At 40.2% G+C, this 13,527-nt stretch overlaps 1 protein-coding gene across 3 annotated transcripts; it reads left to right on the top strand.

The window, feature by feature from the left end:
- The first annotated feature begins 1,075 nt into the window (after positions 1 to 1,075).
- On the top strand, positions 1,076 to 13,243 carry LOC103710305 (signal recognition particle receptor subunit alpha-like). 3 transcript variants are annotated; one of them, XM_039126791.1, is made up of 10 exons: positions 1,076 to 1,271; positions 1,386 to 2,387; positions 10,992 to 11,076; positions 11,190 to 11,285; positions 11,394 to 11,546; positions 11,657 to 11,764; positions 12,286 to 12,405; positions 12,512 to 12,637; positions 12,797 to 12,880; positions 12,962 to 13,243. In XM_039126791.1, the coding sequence occupies exons 2-10, from the start codon at positions 1,399 to 1,401 to the stop codon at positions 13,085 to 13,087; spliced, it is 1,887 nt and encodes a 628-aa protein (XP_038982719.1). In that variant the 5' UTR covers positions 1,076 to 1,271; positions 1,386 to 1,398; the 3' UTR covers positions 13,088 to 13,243. The 3 variants fall into 3 exon arrangements, with proteins under 3 accessions (XP_038982719.1, XP_038982718.1, XP_017699081.2); XM_039126790.1 differs by having other exon boundaries at positions 1,077 to 1,272; positions 1,390 to 2,387; XM_017843592.3 differs by having other exon boundaries at positions 1,078 to 1,217; positions 1,390 to 2,387.
- Positions 13,244 to 13,527: the final 284 nt, after the last annotated feature.

Raw genomic sequence — 13,527 nt, forward strand, 5'->3', positions numbered from 1 at the left:
TCTGAATAGAATGGTCATTTTGATATATGATGTATATATGTCTTTTTTGTTTTATTCGAGTCATGTTGGATTGTTGATAAGTGATTTTATGATAATTGTATATATTTTGGTGTAAATCATTTGCTATTTTATATTTTTAAATTATTTATGATCATGTGTGCATATGAAAATTCCTACTAAGCCGTAAGCTCATGTCATTGCTTTTCTCTCTCTTTTTTTTTTTTTTTTTTTTTTGAAGAACCACAGAATATTGAGCATTTAGATAAGGTAGAGAGGTGGAAGGCAAATCAATATCTCTGATACTATTGAAAAAATGTATTTGGATTGCTCTTGTTACTTAGTAAAGTTGAAACCACTTGTTCATTTGAAATTGATGGAATTATTATGAAATTTTATTATCATGTAGACTTTGCACATTTCATAGGGTCATGCTTTGTACAGCCGTATCGTGTGCCAATTTAAAGGGCGAATTTGGGATGTGCTAGATTCGGTAACTCCATGATCAACCAATCCCCGTGATGGGCAATGCATTCAGCAAGTTGTATGAAAATCCTCTTGCTGTATGATCAAAGAATTGTTAGTTGCAACAATGAGGATTTCGTAGCATTACTCTTAGGTAGCCGTGTATGGCTCTATAACTTAATCTTTGTTGCTATATTTTTTCATGGAAACCAAAAATGAAGGAGATTTTGATTGTAATCTCAACCTATAACTTTTGGTCTATACCACATTCTCAACCTGTGAAACTAGCTCATGCTGTTAAAGAACCGCTTTATTTTATTTGCTGGAATCCAGTTCTCTGAGCGACTTCACCAATTTTGCTCCCCCTCTCTCCCTTCATGGATATAGTTGACCGGACGGCGGTCACGTCAGGTTCAGGGTCTCCGTCGGTCAGGTCAGGCCGGTCAAGCTGAGTGGCCCGGTCCGAGCCATCCTGGCCCTGACCTGGCCCACTTGCGTCTCCTCCGCGGTCACTTTCTCCCCCTGGGGTGCGGAACCCCACCACGCGCTGCGTTCAAACATTCCGGTCCGGTCAGAGACCGCGGACGGCGCAACCCCCCACCCTCCCACAGCTCCTATAAATAACCCCACCGAAAAAAGATGCGTCGAACTCGTCTCCACCCCCTTTCTCGACCATCCTCCCTCCCTCTCTCTTTCTCTTAATTTTTTTTTTTAATTTTTCCAAGGTTTCTTCAGCAATCCGCAAAGCAAGCTAGGTATTGTCTCTTTCGATCCCTTCTCCAATCCCCGATCTCGAGCAAAAAAAAAAAGGTAAATTGTGGGGTCCTGATCCATTCCAACCGCTCCGATCCCCCTTTTTTGCTTCAATTTTTGTTAAAATTTTCCAATTCTTGGATCTTAAACCCCGGATCTCATCGAAATTTTAAGGAATTCGAGATGTTGGAGCAGCTGCTGATCTTCACGCGGGGCGGGCTGATCCTGTGGACCTACCGGGAGCTCGGTAACGCCCTTAAGGGCTCCCCCGTCGACGCCCTCATTCGCTCCTGCCTCCTCGAGGAGCGCTCCGCCGAGACCTCCTTCAGCTACGAAGCCCCCGCCGGGGGCGGCTCCTACACCCTCAAGTGGGCCTTCCACAACGACCTTGGCCTCGTCTTCGTCGCCGTCTACCAGCGGATCCTCCACCTCCTCTACGTCGACGACCTCCTCGCCGCCGTCCGCCGCGAGTTCTCGCAGATATACGACCCCAAGCGCACGGCGTACGATGAGTTCGATGAGATCTTCCGGCAGCTACAAAAGGAGGCCGAGGCTCGCGCCGAGGAGATGAGGAAGTCGAAGCAGTTTAATCGGGCCCCTCCCGTCGCTGGAAAGAAGCAGAGGCCGGGCCAGAGGGCTGGGTCGCAGGGAAACGGGAAGCAGAAAGGCGGTAAAGTTGGTTCTGGTAAAGATGATGCTGATGGTGAGTCGGGAAAAGGGCGTGGATTATCAAACGGGAGTTCGAACGGGCAGGAGAATGGAATCAAGGAGCCTTCTCGTGCCCCGAGTGTTCTTGTTAAGGGAAAAGAGAACGGAGCCCCCGAAGTGGGGGCTTTCGATGTAAATAAGCTACAGAAGTTACGCCCCAAAGGTGGGAAGAAGACGGATGCAGGTGGTGGTGGTGGGAAGGCTTCGAAGGCGGAGCAGAAGAAGATGGTGAAGAAAAATAGGGTTTGGGATGATTCACCTCCCGAGTCGAGGCTGGATTTTACAGATCCAGCAGATGAGAAAGGGGACAGCATCGTAGATGTTGTGGCAACAGATCAGGGGGAGAGCATGATGGACAAGGAGGAAATAGTGAGCAGTGAGAGCGAGAGCGAGGAAGATGAGGGAGTGGAGAGTGCCAAACCTGGCACCAAGAAGAAGGGATGGTTCTCATCAATGTTTCAGAGGTAAGAATTTTTTTATGTTACTCTCCATGCTACTTGGCTATGTAGGTGGTTGTGATAGGATGATTTATCGTATATAAGCTTAATAAGTCATGAATGCTTTTTGTAGGGGTGGAAATAATGAATTGGATGATATCCATCCATATCTGTTTCCATATCCAAATCTATTTGCATGTGGGTATAAATTTTAACATCTGACCGATATCTGTATATGTGTTTGTGTCCATGAGAAAAACAAATATAGATATAGATACAGAAATATTTAATCCAAATCCAGATATTAGACTATATTTGCAGTCATATTTGGTGTCATATATCTCTCATTAGTTCCTAAAAGAGAGTAAATAACAACATCAGTGCCTTTAGTTTAATTTTTCTGTATAGTGGTGGCATCTTTGATATGGTGAATTCCATCCTTGACTGTCAGCTTTTAATCCAAAGTATGCAACTTAGCAAAATTATTAGGGTCCACTAAAGAGTCTGGTGATTAAATGAGTGCAGCTGTATCTTTGTCAATTTTTCATATGACCATTTATTTGTTTTTGAGATTGAATGAAAGAAAGTTGTGGAGAGGTTTGTATACTTATTTTAAGTAACCAAAATATAATGTAGTATAATATTCTATCCAAGGTCCGCCGTACCAGTACCGGTGGCCGGACCGGTACTGCGAGCCGGATTTTGGATTTCATTTTTTTTTTTTTAAGTGTTGTCTTTGTTGGATCTTAAATTAAGTAAAGTTTGATGTTTTTTTTTTGCTTTTTTCATGATTTTTGATGTTTCTATGTTTAAATTTAGGGTTGAAACATAGATGATGCATGTTATTACTTCCTTCCATTCCAAATGATAAAATGATATATATAAAATATCTTCAAATTAAGATATAATCATTTATATACATTTAAAGCACTCGCAGATATCTAAAATCGGGATGAGTGCCGATGGCTCTCGTAAATATCCGGATCATAAGGATAGTCAGAATGAAGCAGATCAATCCAATCAGAAGGAACGCGCGCTAGGTTACAAGAACTGTTGGATCTCTCGCTTACGCTTTGGTCCTCTGATTGTATAGGGGCCCATCTGAATATGGCGGAAGCAAAATTCGATGCATCATATCCAGGCTGAGGCTGTGGATAATAGAATCCGTATCCGTATGCGAGCTCATTTGCAGCTGTATCTTGTCTTCCTGAACGATCTCGAGGAGCCCGTCTTCTATATCCAATGATATCCTCACGGAATCTATCAGATGGTCGACCGTGGTTCGTATCCTATGTAGCACCCGTAAATTAGGACTCACCGATGAAATGAAGACTACCCTCCGGCTGTGTCTCATAAGTATGATACTGTCCTCCGCTCCTTCCATGGCTAGAAGATCCATCACCACCAGAATCTTCATCGCTGCTGGTCCAAGTTTCCTCCTCGACACTCTCCATTGGGACCCTTTGCTTTTCTTTCCTGGCCCTCTCTGTCTAGCTATGTCGCCCTTCTCTGCTGAGCATCTCTTGATCAACTCTCTCGGAGGGTTTCTCGTACCAATCATGTGTGACTGGCTCCTTTATGCCTGCGACTGATCAGTTCTGGGAGTGCGTGGAATATTGCGCTCAGCTCATTGCTCTGGATCGACCCTAGCCTCGGTGGCTATGAAGCTAGCTGGTCGTGGAGGCAATCCTGGCTCATCAAGCTCAGGCTCTTGCGGCTGACCTACAAGCCAGTCGAGCAGTGGATCATCGTTATCATCGGTGAAGATCCCGTAAATCGGATCTGCATACTTGAGCTCTACTTCCTCCTGAATGCACTTTAGCCTCAACCGCAGATTATAGTGCACATAAACAAGGTCGTTGAGGCGCTTTTGTGTCAAACGGTTTCTTTGTTTGATGTGGCTGAGGGCGAAGGTGGACCAGTTGCGCTCATAGCCACTAGAGGAGACTGTCTGGGAGAGGATCCGGATAGTTATCCGCTTTAGATTTTTCGCGGACCCACCAAAATGCACCCACCATTCAGCTGCAAAAATATTTATGAAAATTACATATATGATAGTTCCATATTAGTAACCAAGTAACATCAGGTGAATGTCTTTCTGATGTGTGACGTACCTGGATTCATATTGTATTTACTGACGACAGCCACTGGTTGGCCAAAACTGTAGCTGCGCTCTCTAAATATTTTGCTCTGTGAAAAAGAAGCGTGTTCTACCATGTTAATAATTGAAGATGCCGGTATACTTACAAATGCTGGTAATTTCTAAATCATAGTTACCTCTTCCAGACATAGGGCTGCTTTTTCTAGATCGTGCTCTATCTTGTAAATCACATTACGTAAAGCATCCAGAAGTGTTTCATCCATACCAATTCCATCTATGTTGTACTGAAACTGAGGGTTTAGGTAGTATGCTGCACATATACGAGGCTATCTTAGCATAATTATATAAGTACATCCATCACTATAATTGTCAATATTCTTGCTCATCTGCTAGATGTAATTTTCTACCCATTTGCGCTCTCCACCGTCGCTCAATGATGTTGATGTATGACTAGCCATGCGCTGGATCTGCCTCCACAATCTGATCCTTTGCCTTGACTATCATGTGATATAAAAATTCCATCTGGGGGTAGATCTCGCTATATACGACCCGCAACACTTCATATAATGGTTTGATAGTTTTAACTATTGCAGTGGCCCGTTGCCAGAATGACTGTCTTGTCACCAAGTTTTCTATCTTATTCCTTTTAGTGTCGGCATAAGAATATCTACTATCATGCCACTCGGGACTGACAAACATCTGACGTAGGGCTTCTCTCTTCTCGAGAATGCTATCAAGTGCGATGAAGTTGGTAGCAAACCGTGTGACTCCTGATCTCAGAATCTCTCCCCCTGCATACTTTTTCATTAGTGAAAGGACCCAGTTATGGTTATAAATATACCTGGTGATGCGTTGGGCTGTCTCCACCGTTTGCTGCATCCTACGGATTTTTTCAATATCCATCAGCATGAGATCGATACAATGTGCAGCACATGGGGTACAGAAAATATGTGGTCGCCACTCCATCAAGATCTTCCTGGAAGCCTTGTATTGCGGCCCATTATCAGTAATGACCTGCACGACATTCTCCTCTCCTACCAGATCAATCACATCCTTCATAAGTTTCAGCATGTACGCAGTGTTGTGCACATAAGCCGAAGTATCAACCGACTTGTGGAAGATGGTCTTCGCATCACAGTATGTCAGGAAGCTGATGATGCTCCGCCAGGTCGGACCGGTCCAACCATCGCACATGATGGTTAGTCAATATATGGGCTACTTGCTCTGGTAGGAGTCAATCCAATTCTCCAGCTTCTCCTTATTGTTGTCAAGAAGCTCACCGTAGATGTCCTTCGGGCCTGAAGGAACTACATCGAGACCGGCAGCTTGTATGGCGGCAATGGCAGACCTATAGTACGTATTGTCTATCACATACGCTGGGATGTGGCTGAAGTGAAACCAAGATCCAATAGCTCGCCATATAGTTTTCTTCTTATCTTTCATCTACATTTTATCTACCCTCAGCTGCCTTGAATTTCTGCATGCGGATCTATATCATGAATTGTCGCTCCTCGTGGAATTTCTCTAGATGATTTTTTTCAGCTACCAAAACTACCCAACATAGATGCATTCCGGCCACGTTCTTTGCCGACGCCCTCCCTGACTGAAGTCGTCTTCAAGAACTCTAGATCTTGTCTAGTGCTCCCAGAACCGCTGCCCGACTCGTATGCAGAAGGCCCAAATCGAGCTCTATGCTTGGCCACCTCCTCCTGCTGCTACTGATCATTCAGGCTTGCCTGGATGGCCGCCTGAATATCTGCCTCCTCCTCATCTAGATCCTCAACCTCCTCTGGCTCCCTAGAGTGATGGAAAGGTGGCTTTGCTGCTCGGCGATCCACCTCCGCCCTTTTCTTGGAAACTCTCTCCTTCACTTCTTTGACCTTAGCAAGATTCTGCCTCATCAGCACACAAATCTTGCCTAGACAATTCGGGCACGTAGCAACCTCACCAGAATTTCCGGCTAAGTGTTGCTTCAACCTGATTACCCCTCTTCCCTTAAAGACCTTGTCGCAAAAGTTGCATTGAAACTGGTGCCAATGCTCCTCTCTTCCAAGTCTTCGCCTATAAGACCAGCCAATATCATGCTTTATAGGGTTCGTTTTTCTTGATGGCTCCATTCCTATCATAAATGTACAACATATCAAAAAATTAAGTTAATGGGGTAAATTTTGGCATGATCTTATTTTTTTAAACAATTTATAAACTATTTTTTTTAAGCTACTTATTAACAAAATTAATGAAATAACATAGGACAAAGAAACCACACCTTAAATAGTTTCCGCTGGATTTTTTGGAAAGGACCTCCTCCTGAATTTGTGGGCTATCTCTCAAATCTTCCCTTCTTCGGTTACCCCTAAGAGGCTCGCTGGATTTAAGAACTCTAGATGCTCTCGTTCGGTTTTTATAGCCGAACGAGTGAGGAAGGCCGAGGAGCAGGACGAGTGCCGGTGCCATTGCCTGCTGTCTCGGTCATCAAATTTGAAAAAAGAAGCGGCCATTGTCGGCCACTTCTTTTTTTCAAAAGAATGAGAAGTGGTTGAGGCCACTTCTTTTTTTCAAAACAAACAGAAGTGGCCTCTCGGCCACTTCTTTTACTGTGGTCGAAAGGCCACAACTTTTTTTTTTAAAAAAATAAGTGGCCCACATGGCCACTTCTTTCTTAAACCACGCGCGGTGCAAACATCGGTACGATTCCGGTACTAAGCAGTACCGGCCGGTACGGACTACGTACTGGTCGGCTCTTCTATAAAAACCATCTGGTACCGGATTCCACGTGGATCCGGTACCGGTTTAGGGCCAGACCGGTACGTACCGGCCTGTACCGGCAGACCATGATCCTGTCCATAATGCTTGGCTATCCGATTTATGACCCTGCATTTGTGAATAACTGATTGATATCTCTTTATGTTTAAAACAAATATGGTTTAGGTCCGCTACAAAGTGGAAACCAAGTTTCCCGGGGCTGTTTGCTATACAAGGAAGACTTTGAGATTCTGAAACCGCTTTCGAAAAGGTTTTGGCGCTCTGCTTAACACGGGATCTCATTTTGAAATCTCGTAGTCTGCCATGGATGGCAAATTGGCCCAAAGTGGAAATTTGGTTTCCAGTTCACGGTATAGTTAAACTGCATGCTGATTGGTGTTTGTGGCCATATTTCTACTAACCAAATAAAAATGGATATGAAAATCGATCTTAGATGGATAACATATCTGCTTCAGAATCTACTTGAAATTTCAAACTTACACCTGCTTCCTAAGTGCTTTCTTGCGCAAGGTGTTTCTAAACCATCCGCTTCTTATAACTGCTCTTGATGCTGGAAACTAAGAAATGGATATATTGCTATTCATCCATGTCCATTCCTTTCTTAGGCCTATTGCTTTGCTTCGATTAGTATAACATAGTTTTTTTTCTTATTACTTCGGTGATTGTTTTATGTTGCATATGCTTTCTTCTGATGATGAATAAAAACTATAATTATGATTTTGAAGCAAATACATTGATTTCTGGAGCATAATTACCTATACTGGTTAACTTCATTTTAGTTCCTGTTTAACATTCCGACAATTAATTTACAAGTTTAGAGAATTTATATGCTAGAGGTGAATTTACATATTTTGTATTTATTGCTTCAGTATAGTTTAAGTCTGCAATATGTGCTGATTTTGCATGTGATTTGTTGATCAGATATTTAAATTTTATCTAAGGTATATGATAAAAGGTCAGGAGTGATAAATCAGTGCTAGAACATGTGTTGCCTCCTGTCCTTTTTTCTTTCTGAGTAAAACATAGTTAGCAGCCTATAGACGATGCATCACTATAAAACACTTGTTGGATTTGATTGTAATGGATTACTAAAACTGCCCTTATATCTGCAAGTCTTCCACCCCTTACTGCTAATAATGATGCTACCAAAAAGAGAAATTGATGTTTGTATACGGTCTGAGAAAATCACACTTATATGGAGGTGACAAATGGACCTTCAGTTGGATGATCCTGATATGTAATCCTAGTTTTGCTTTTGACAACTCTTTTTAAGAAAGTGCTACTTTCTGTGCTGCAGGTAATGTAAAATTTTAATGATCTTTCATGAAACCTTTGCTCAATGGGTTGAGTATTTGGTCATGATTCCATAATTTAGACAATTGGATCTGCAAAGCAGAGTCCTCTCTTAAGCACACATTCTAGGTATACAGCCAGGGTTGTGCTTGTTGCAACCATTGGAAGGGGTTGCTTGGTTAGTAGAGTCATAATATTATCTGAAATGATGAATTTCTCTTCTGATTCATGATCCTTAGTTTCTTGCTCCTTTTGATATTAGTTGAAAAATTGATTTATGAAGCATTTACAGGAGTTGGGAGTCAAATGAAGAAACAAGATGATTTAAAGAGAATTGTAGTTTAGAAAATTTTGAAAAGATATTCAATGCTTATAAATTTGAGTATGATGAGGTACTGATGAAGTGGGTGAGAAATAAGCAAGTTGCATTTGGAGTGTAAATTCATTATATGGAGGAGATGACTGCAACCTTGGTTTCTTTTGATTTCGAAGTTTAATATTCTTTTCATGAAGTAGTAAACTTTAGGGGTTCTGTATTTGCAAAGTATTGATGTCAAGAAAGAGGCTTACAAAACTTGATGAATGTCATGTCAAAGATTATATCGTACTTTCAAGTTTCAAACTATCTTTTCTTTGTTCTGCTGAGAGCTAGGTTGGCTCACATGTGGGGACTCCTAAAAAATAATAATAAAAAAACTTCATGTTTCTATATGTTAAAATGCTGCTTCGTATATGGGAAATGATGTAGAAGTTGCTTCTTTCTTAAACTGGATATTTTAAGCAATGCTTGAATATTTGGTTTGCATTGAATAAGGTTACCTTATATGCAAGTTAGTTGTATGAGAGAATCTTTAAGATTGTGTCGCCTCAACTTCAAGTGGTGTTGGAAGTTTATTAAGTTGGAGGGCCTTTGTAGTTAAACTTTGTCTCAATATCTGCAATGATCTGGATGGGTATGTTGTTGGCTTGTATCTAGAGTTGAGATTGTTGCAACCTAGTTGCTGCTAGGCTTGTAGAATAATAACAATAACCTCTGAAATAATGAATATATTTTCTATTTATTTTTGTTTTTTAATCAACCAATGGTTCCTTTTACTTGATTTGTTAAGTTTCAACAAATATTGTTTAATTATTAAGTTTTTATGTTATATTTGTGAAATTACTGTTAAATGTTAGGTAATCAGTGTTTGATATGGTGTTGGCGTCAGTGCTCTATCCCTTTGCTTGTTACCTATTACTGTGAGGAAACTAGAAGAGGCGTGTGTTGATACACAAACCCTTTCCTATTCCCATGGTTGGCATTGCAGATCAAGGCATGACTTCATAAAAGTCTGCAAATGTGTTACTACCAGATCTTGAATTTATGTCAACCCTTTGTGTTGGTACCAAATATCTAATTAAGTTTGGGCTATAAAGCAAGTTGCTGGATACAGAAACCTATCTCACTTGTTATACAATTAAGCTCATGTAATTAGGGAGGAGTGTTTTAATTAAGAAAAAAATAATCATACATCGACACATACATGCATGATTGCATGCATGCATGCATAATGAACACTGTATTGGGGACAAATATGTTTTTGGTAAACATGTGCAATCAGATTTATATTGCAGTTAGAGATAGATGGAGAGTTTTTACTGGAATGGAAAGTTATGTCTAAGAATGTAGGTGAATTGGACCTATCATTATGTTTTAAGAAGAATGAATCCAGGTCTCCATTATTAAGCCCTCAGAATTGTAGATATGATGATCTTTGTTATGTTGTATATTTTGAAAATATAAATGATGCTGAAACAACTTACTGACATGATAAAACCTAAAAGGGGATTTGTTTCCAGAAGCAAGCTTCAATTGGTCATGATATTTGCCCATGCTAATATTAAATGGACATGGTTGTGCTTCTGGGGTGCTGTTTCTGGTTCTCCAGTATAATGAATCTCTTTTATTTTTGAGTTCATTGGCACATGAACATTGATGCCAGACTATTGCCTTTGGAGATCAAACTTAGATTGCCTTAAGGAAAATTCTAAAAAGATGCAGAATTGAAGAACATTATCGGTAACACCTGTTTTTTTGAGACTTCTGATTTATCAATAGTAGAGAATCATCTTAATGTTATAAGACTAATGTACCTGATTCATATTTTGTAAAGGAAAAGAACTCTCTATTTCTTCTTGTCATCTTTCACTCGATATTTATGAAGAGGAGGGTTCTGAGTAGCCCTACCAATTTGCCAGTTTAATTTAAAAGAAAATGTGTAGATTGAGCTACCTATGAAAAAATTATCATATGTAAATTGATAAAAAAAGGATGACCTCTCGTTACAGGATATCTCCTATTTTAGTGTAGCTAATGAGATTTACATTCTTTTGTTAACATTATTTCTGTAGCTATTTATTTAATTTAATCATGAAATATGGTGAACCATTTGTACTAACAATTATTTTTCTCCCTTGTATGTTCCTGAATTCAGCATTGCAGGTAATGCTGTTTTGGAGAAGTCGGACTTGACACCAGCATTGAAAGCTCTTAAGGATAGGTTGATGACTAAAAACGTGGTATGTGTCTGGTCATCATATATGCTCATTTACATGCCTATCCAAGTATGATGCTTGTTTTGTTTCAGTCCTTGACTCCACTTCTGGAGTTACTAAGTCATAGCATTTTGCAGGCAGAGGAAATAGCTGAGAAGCTTTGTGAATCAGTAGCAGCTAGTCTTGAAGGGAAAAAGCTGGGATCATTCACGAGAGTTTCCTCAACTGTCCAGGTTTGTTAATGACATTCCTTTTTAGTTATTCATTATTGATTGTCAACTGCATTCTGCTTTTGTGGAAACTTCCAGAACCCTATTTCCTGTTGTTAAATAACTATGCAGACGGCAATGGAGGAGGCTCTTCTTCGCATTTTAACTCCAAAACGATCCATTGACATTTTGAGAGATGTACATGCTGCTAAAGAGCAAGGGAAGCCATATGTTGTAGTTTTTGTTGGTGTTAATGGAGTTGGGAAATCTACCAATCTCGCCAAGGTTAAAATAAATATATTCTTTTTTTTACTTTTTACTTAAGTATGAAACTTGGATCAGTTTGAATAAACCCCAGCACTTATGCTATGTCTTCTCTTACATACAATGCACAGGTTGCATACTGGCTCCTCCAGCATAATATCAGTGTCATGATGGCAGCATGTGACACATTTAGGTCAGGTGCTGTTGAGCAGCTCCGTACGCATGCACGCAGACTCCAGGTATGACTTTAACACACTTTTCTCTTGTCATAATCACATCTTTTTGATGGTGTATGTAAGAAAAGTCGAGTGATTCAGATTAAACATGAAAAGGGTTATATCTTTCAGTCCAAAAAGTGTGTGCATATATTGCTGTCTTTCTGGCTCTTAGATTAACCAATAAGATTTCAGCCTACTCATGCCAAAAGATTGCAGTAGTTCCTTAAGCATGCTGTTAGTAGAGTGCTTAATTTGCTTTTTGGCATGACAACACCAAAATCACCCATCACGAGTCCATTCAATTGATTATAAAATATCTCTGACTTGCAATGGTTCCCAGTACTTAATTCAGAGGGAACTATAGATGATTACAGTTCCGGTATTTGCAATTGTCTCAAAGTGCTACATAGGTGTCCTATAAATATCTACTACTTATACTCAAGACAATAGTCAGTTGGGATGACAAATATTAAATATATTTTCCAATTTGTAAGTCTGCTGTGTGATGAGAAACATCGGTGATAATTGAAACTTCTCTGCAGATACCTATATTTGAGAAAGGTTATGAAAAAGACCCAGCAATTGTAGCAAGAGAAGCTATTCAGGATGCTAGTCGTCATAGTTCAGATGTTGTTCTTGTTGATACAGCTGGCCGGATGCAGGTATAGTTTGATTGAGGCGTCCTTTTCTTTTCCTTTTCCCTCTCTGTCCCTGTCTTCTGACTGCAAAACTATTTGTGCATTTCTGAATAACTATGTGAAATATCAGGACAATGAACCACTGATGAGGGCACTCTCCAAGCTCATCAATCTCAACAACCCAGATTTAGTTCTTTTTGTTGGAGAAGCATTGGTTGGAAATGATGCAGTCGATCAACTATCAAAGTTTAATCAGGTACTGAAATTCTTGTGGTTAACTGATTCTAATTTTGCTTGAAAGGGCTTGGAGTAGTGTGCAAAAATACCTATTGAAAGGGGGAAGAAAAATGTTTTGTTGTTTCACATTTACTGTTTGACAGTTATAGTAATCACTTGGTGCAAAACCTTTGTGCAGAAATTAGCAGACCTATCAACAGTTCCTAATGCTAGGTTGATTGATGGCATCCTGCTTACCAAGTTTGATACAATCGATGATAAGGTTATAAGCTGTTAGGCATTGAAGTTTACATTAAATTATCTGTTGGTTTCTTTTCTTAGCTCACTTGTAAATTACTTGCAGGTTGGTGCAGCCCTTTCCATGGTTTACATTTCTGGAGCTCCTGTAATGTTTGTTGGCTGTGGTCAGTCCTATACGGACCTCAAGAAGCTCAACGTCAAGTCCATTGTCAAAACTCTTCTGAAGTGAATGCTGTTCCGCATACTCTCACATGACTGGCTGTTGTTTCTTTGCAAACTTAAATCCCCCATGACCTCATCGTATTGACTTTGGAAGTGGAATCAATCTGCTTTTGTTTAAATCCATATCATCAATTTATCTTTTGGTATATGCCGTCTCTGTTTATTTTTCGCTCTTTTCGATCAGATGTGTGCCAAAACGAAATGAATCTGTTGTTGATAAATGCATAGGCATATGCTACATATAGTAAATGGCAGGGAGAGGACTATATCTGCATTATGGATAGTTTTCTTTTTTGGTACAATAAATTATAGTAGTTTACGGTAGACCAAATTAACTGTTTTCAAAAGTAGATTTAGGCCATTGAACGTCGAATGTCAAAATCAATTGTTGGTGCAATTTTTTTAATTTTCATTTTTTTTATTTTTTGTACGAGGTGCCGAAAAGAA

Source organism: Phoenix dactylifera, chromosome 5 (genome assembly GCF_009389715.1).
Source record: "Phoenix dactylifera cultivar Barhee BC4 chromosome 5, palm_55x_up_171113_PBpolish2nd_filt_p, whole genome shotgun sequence".
In the NCBI taxonomy this organism is placed as follows: Eukaryota; Viridiplantae; Streptophyta; class Magnoliopsida; order Arecales; family Arecaceae; genus Phoenix; species Phoenix dactylifera.

Bases quoted from the DNA above. Each gene is read 5' to 3' on its own strand.
- LOC103710305 (XM_039126791.1), top strand. From the start codon at position 1,399: ATGTTGGAGCAGCTGCTGATCTTCACGCGGGGCGGGCTGATCCTGTGG. The intron at 11,286-11,393 runs GTTTGTTAATGA...ATAACTATGCAG, and splicing joins GAGTTTCCTCAACTGTCCAG to ACGGCAATGGAGGAGGCTCT. The intron at 12,638-12,796 runs GTACTGAAATTC...ACCTTTGTGCAG, and splicing joins AACTATCAAAGTTTAATCAG to AAATTAGCAGACCTATCAAC.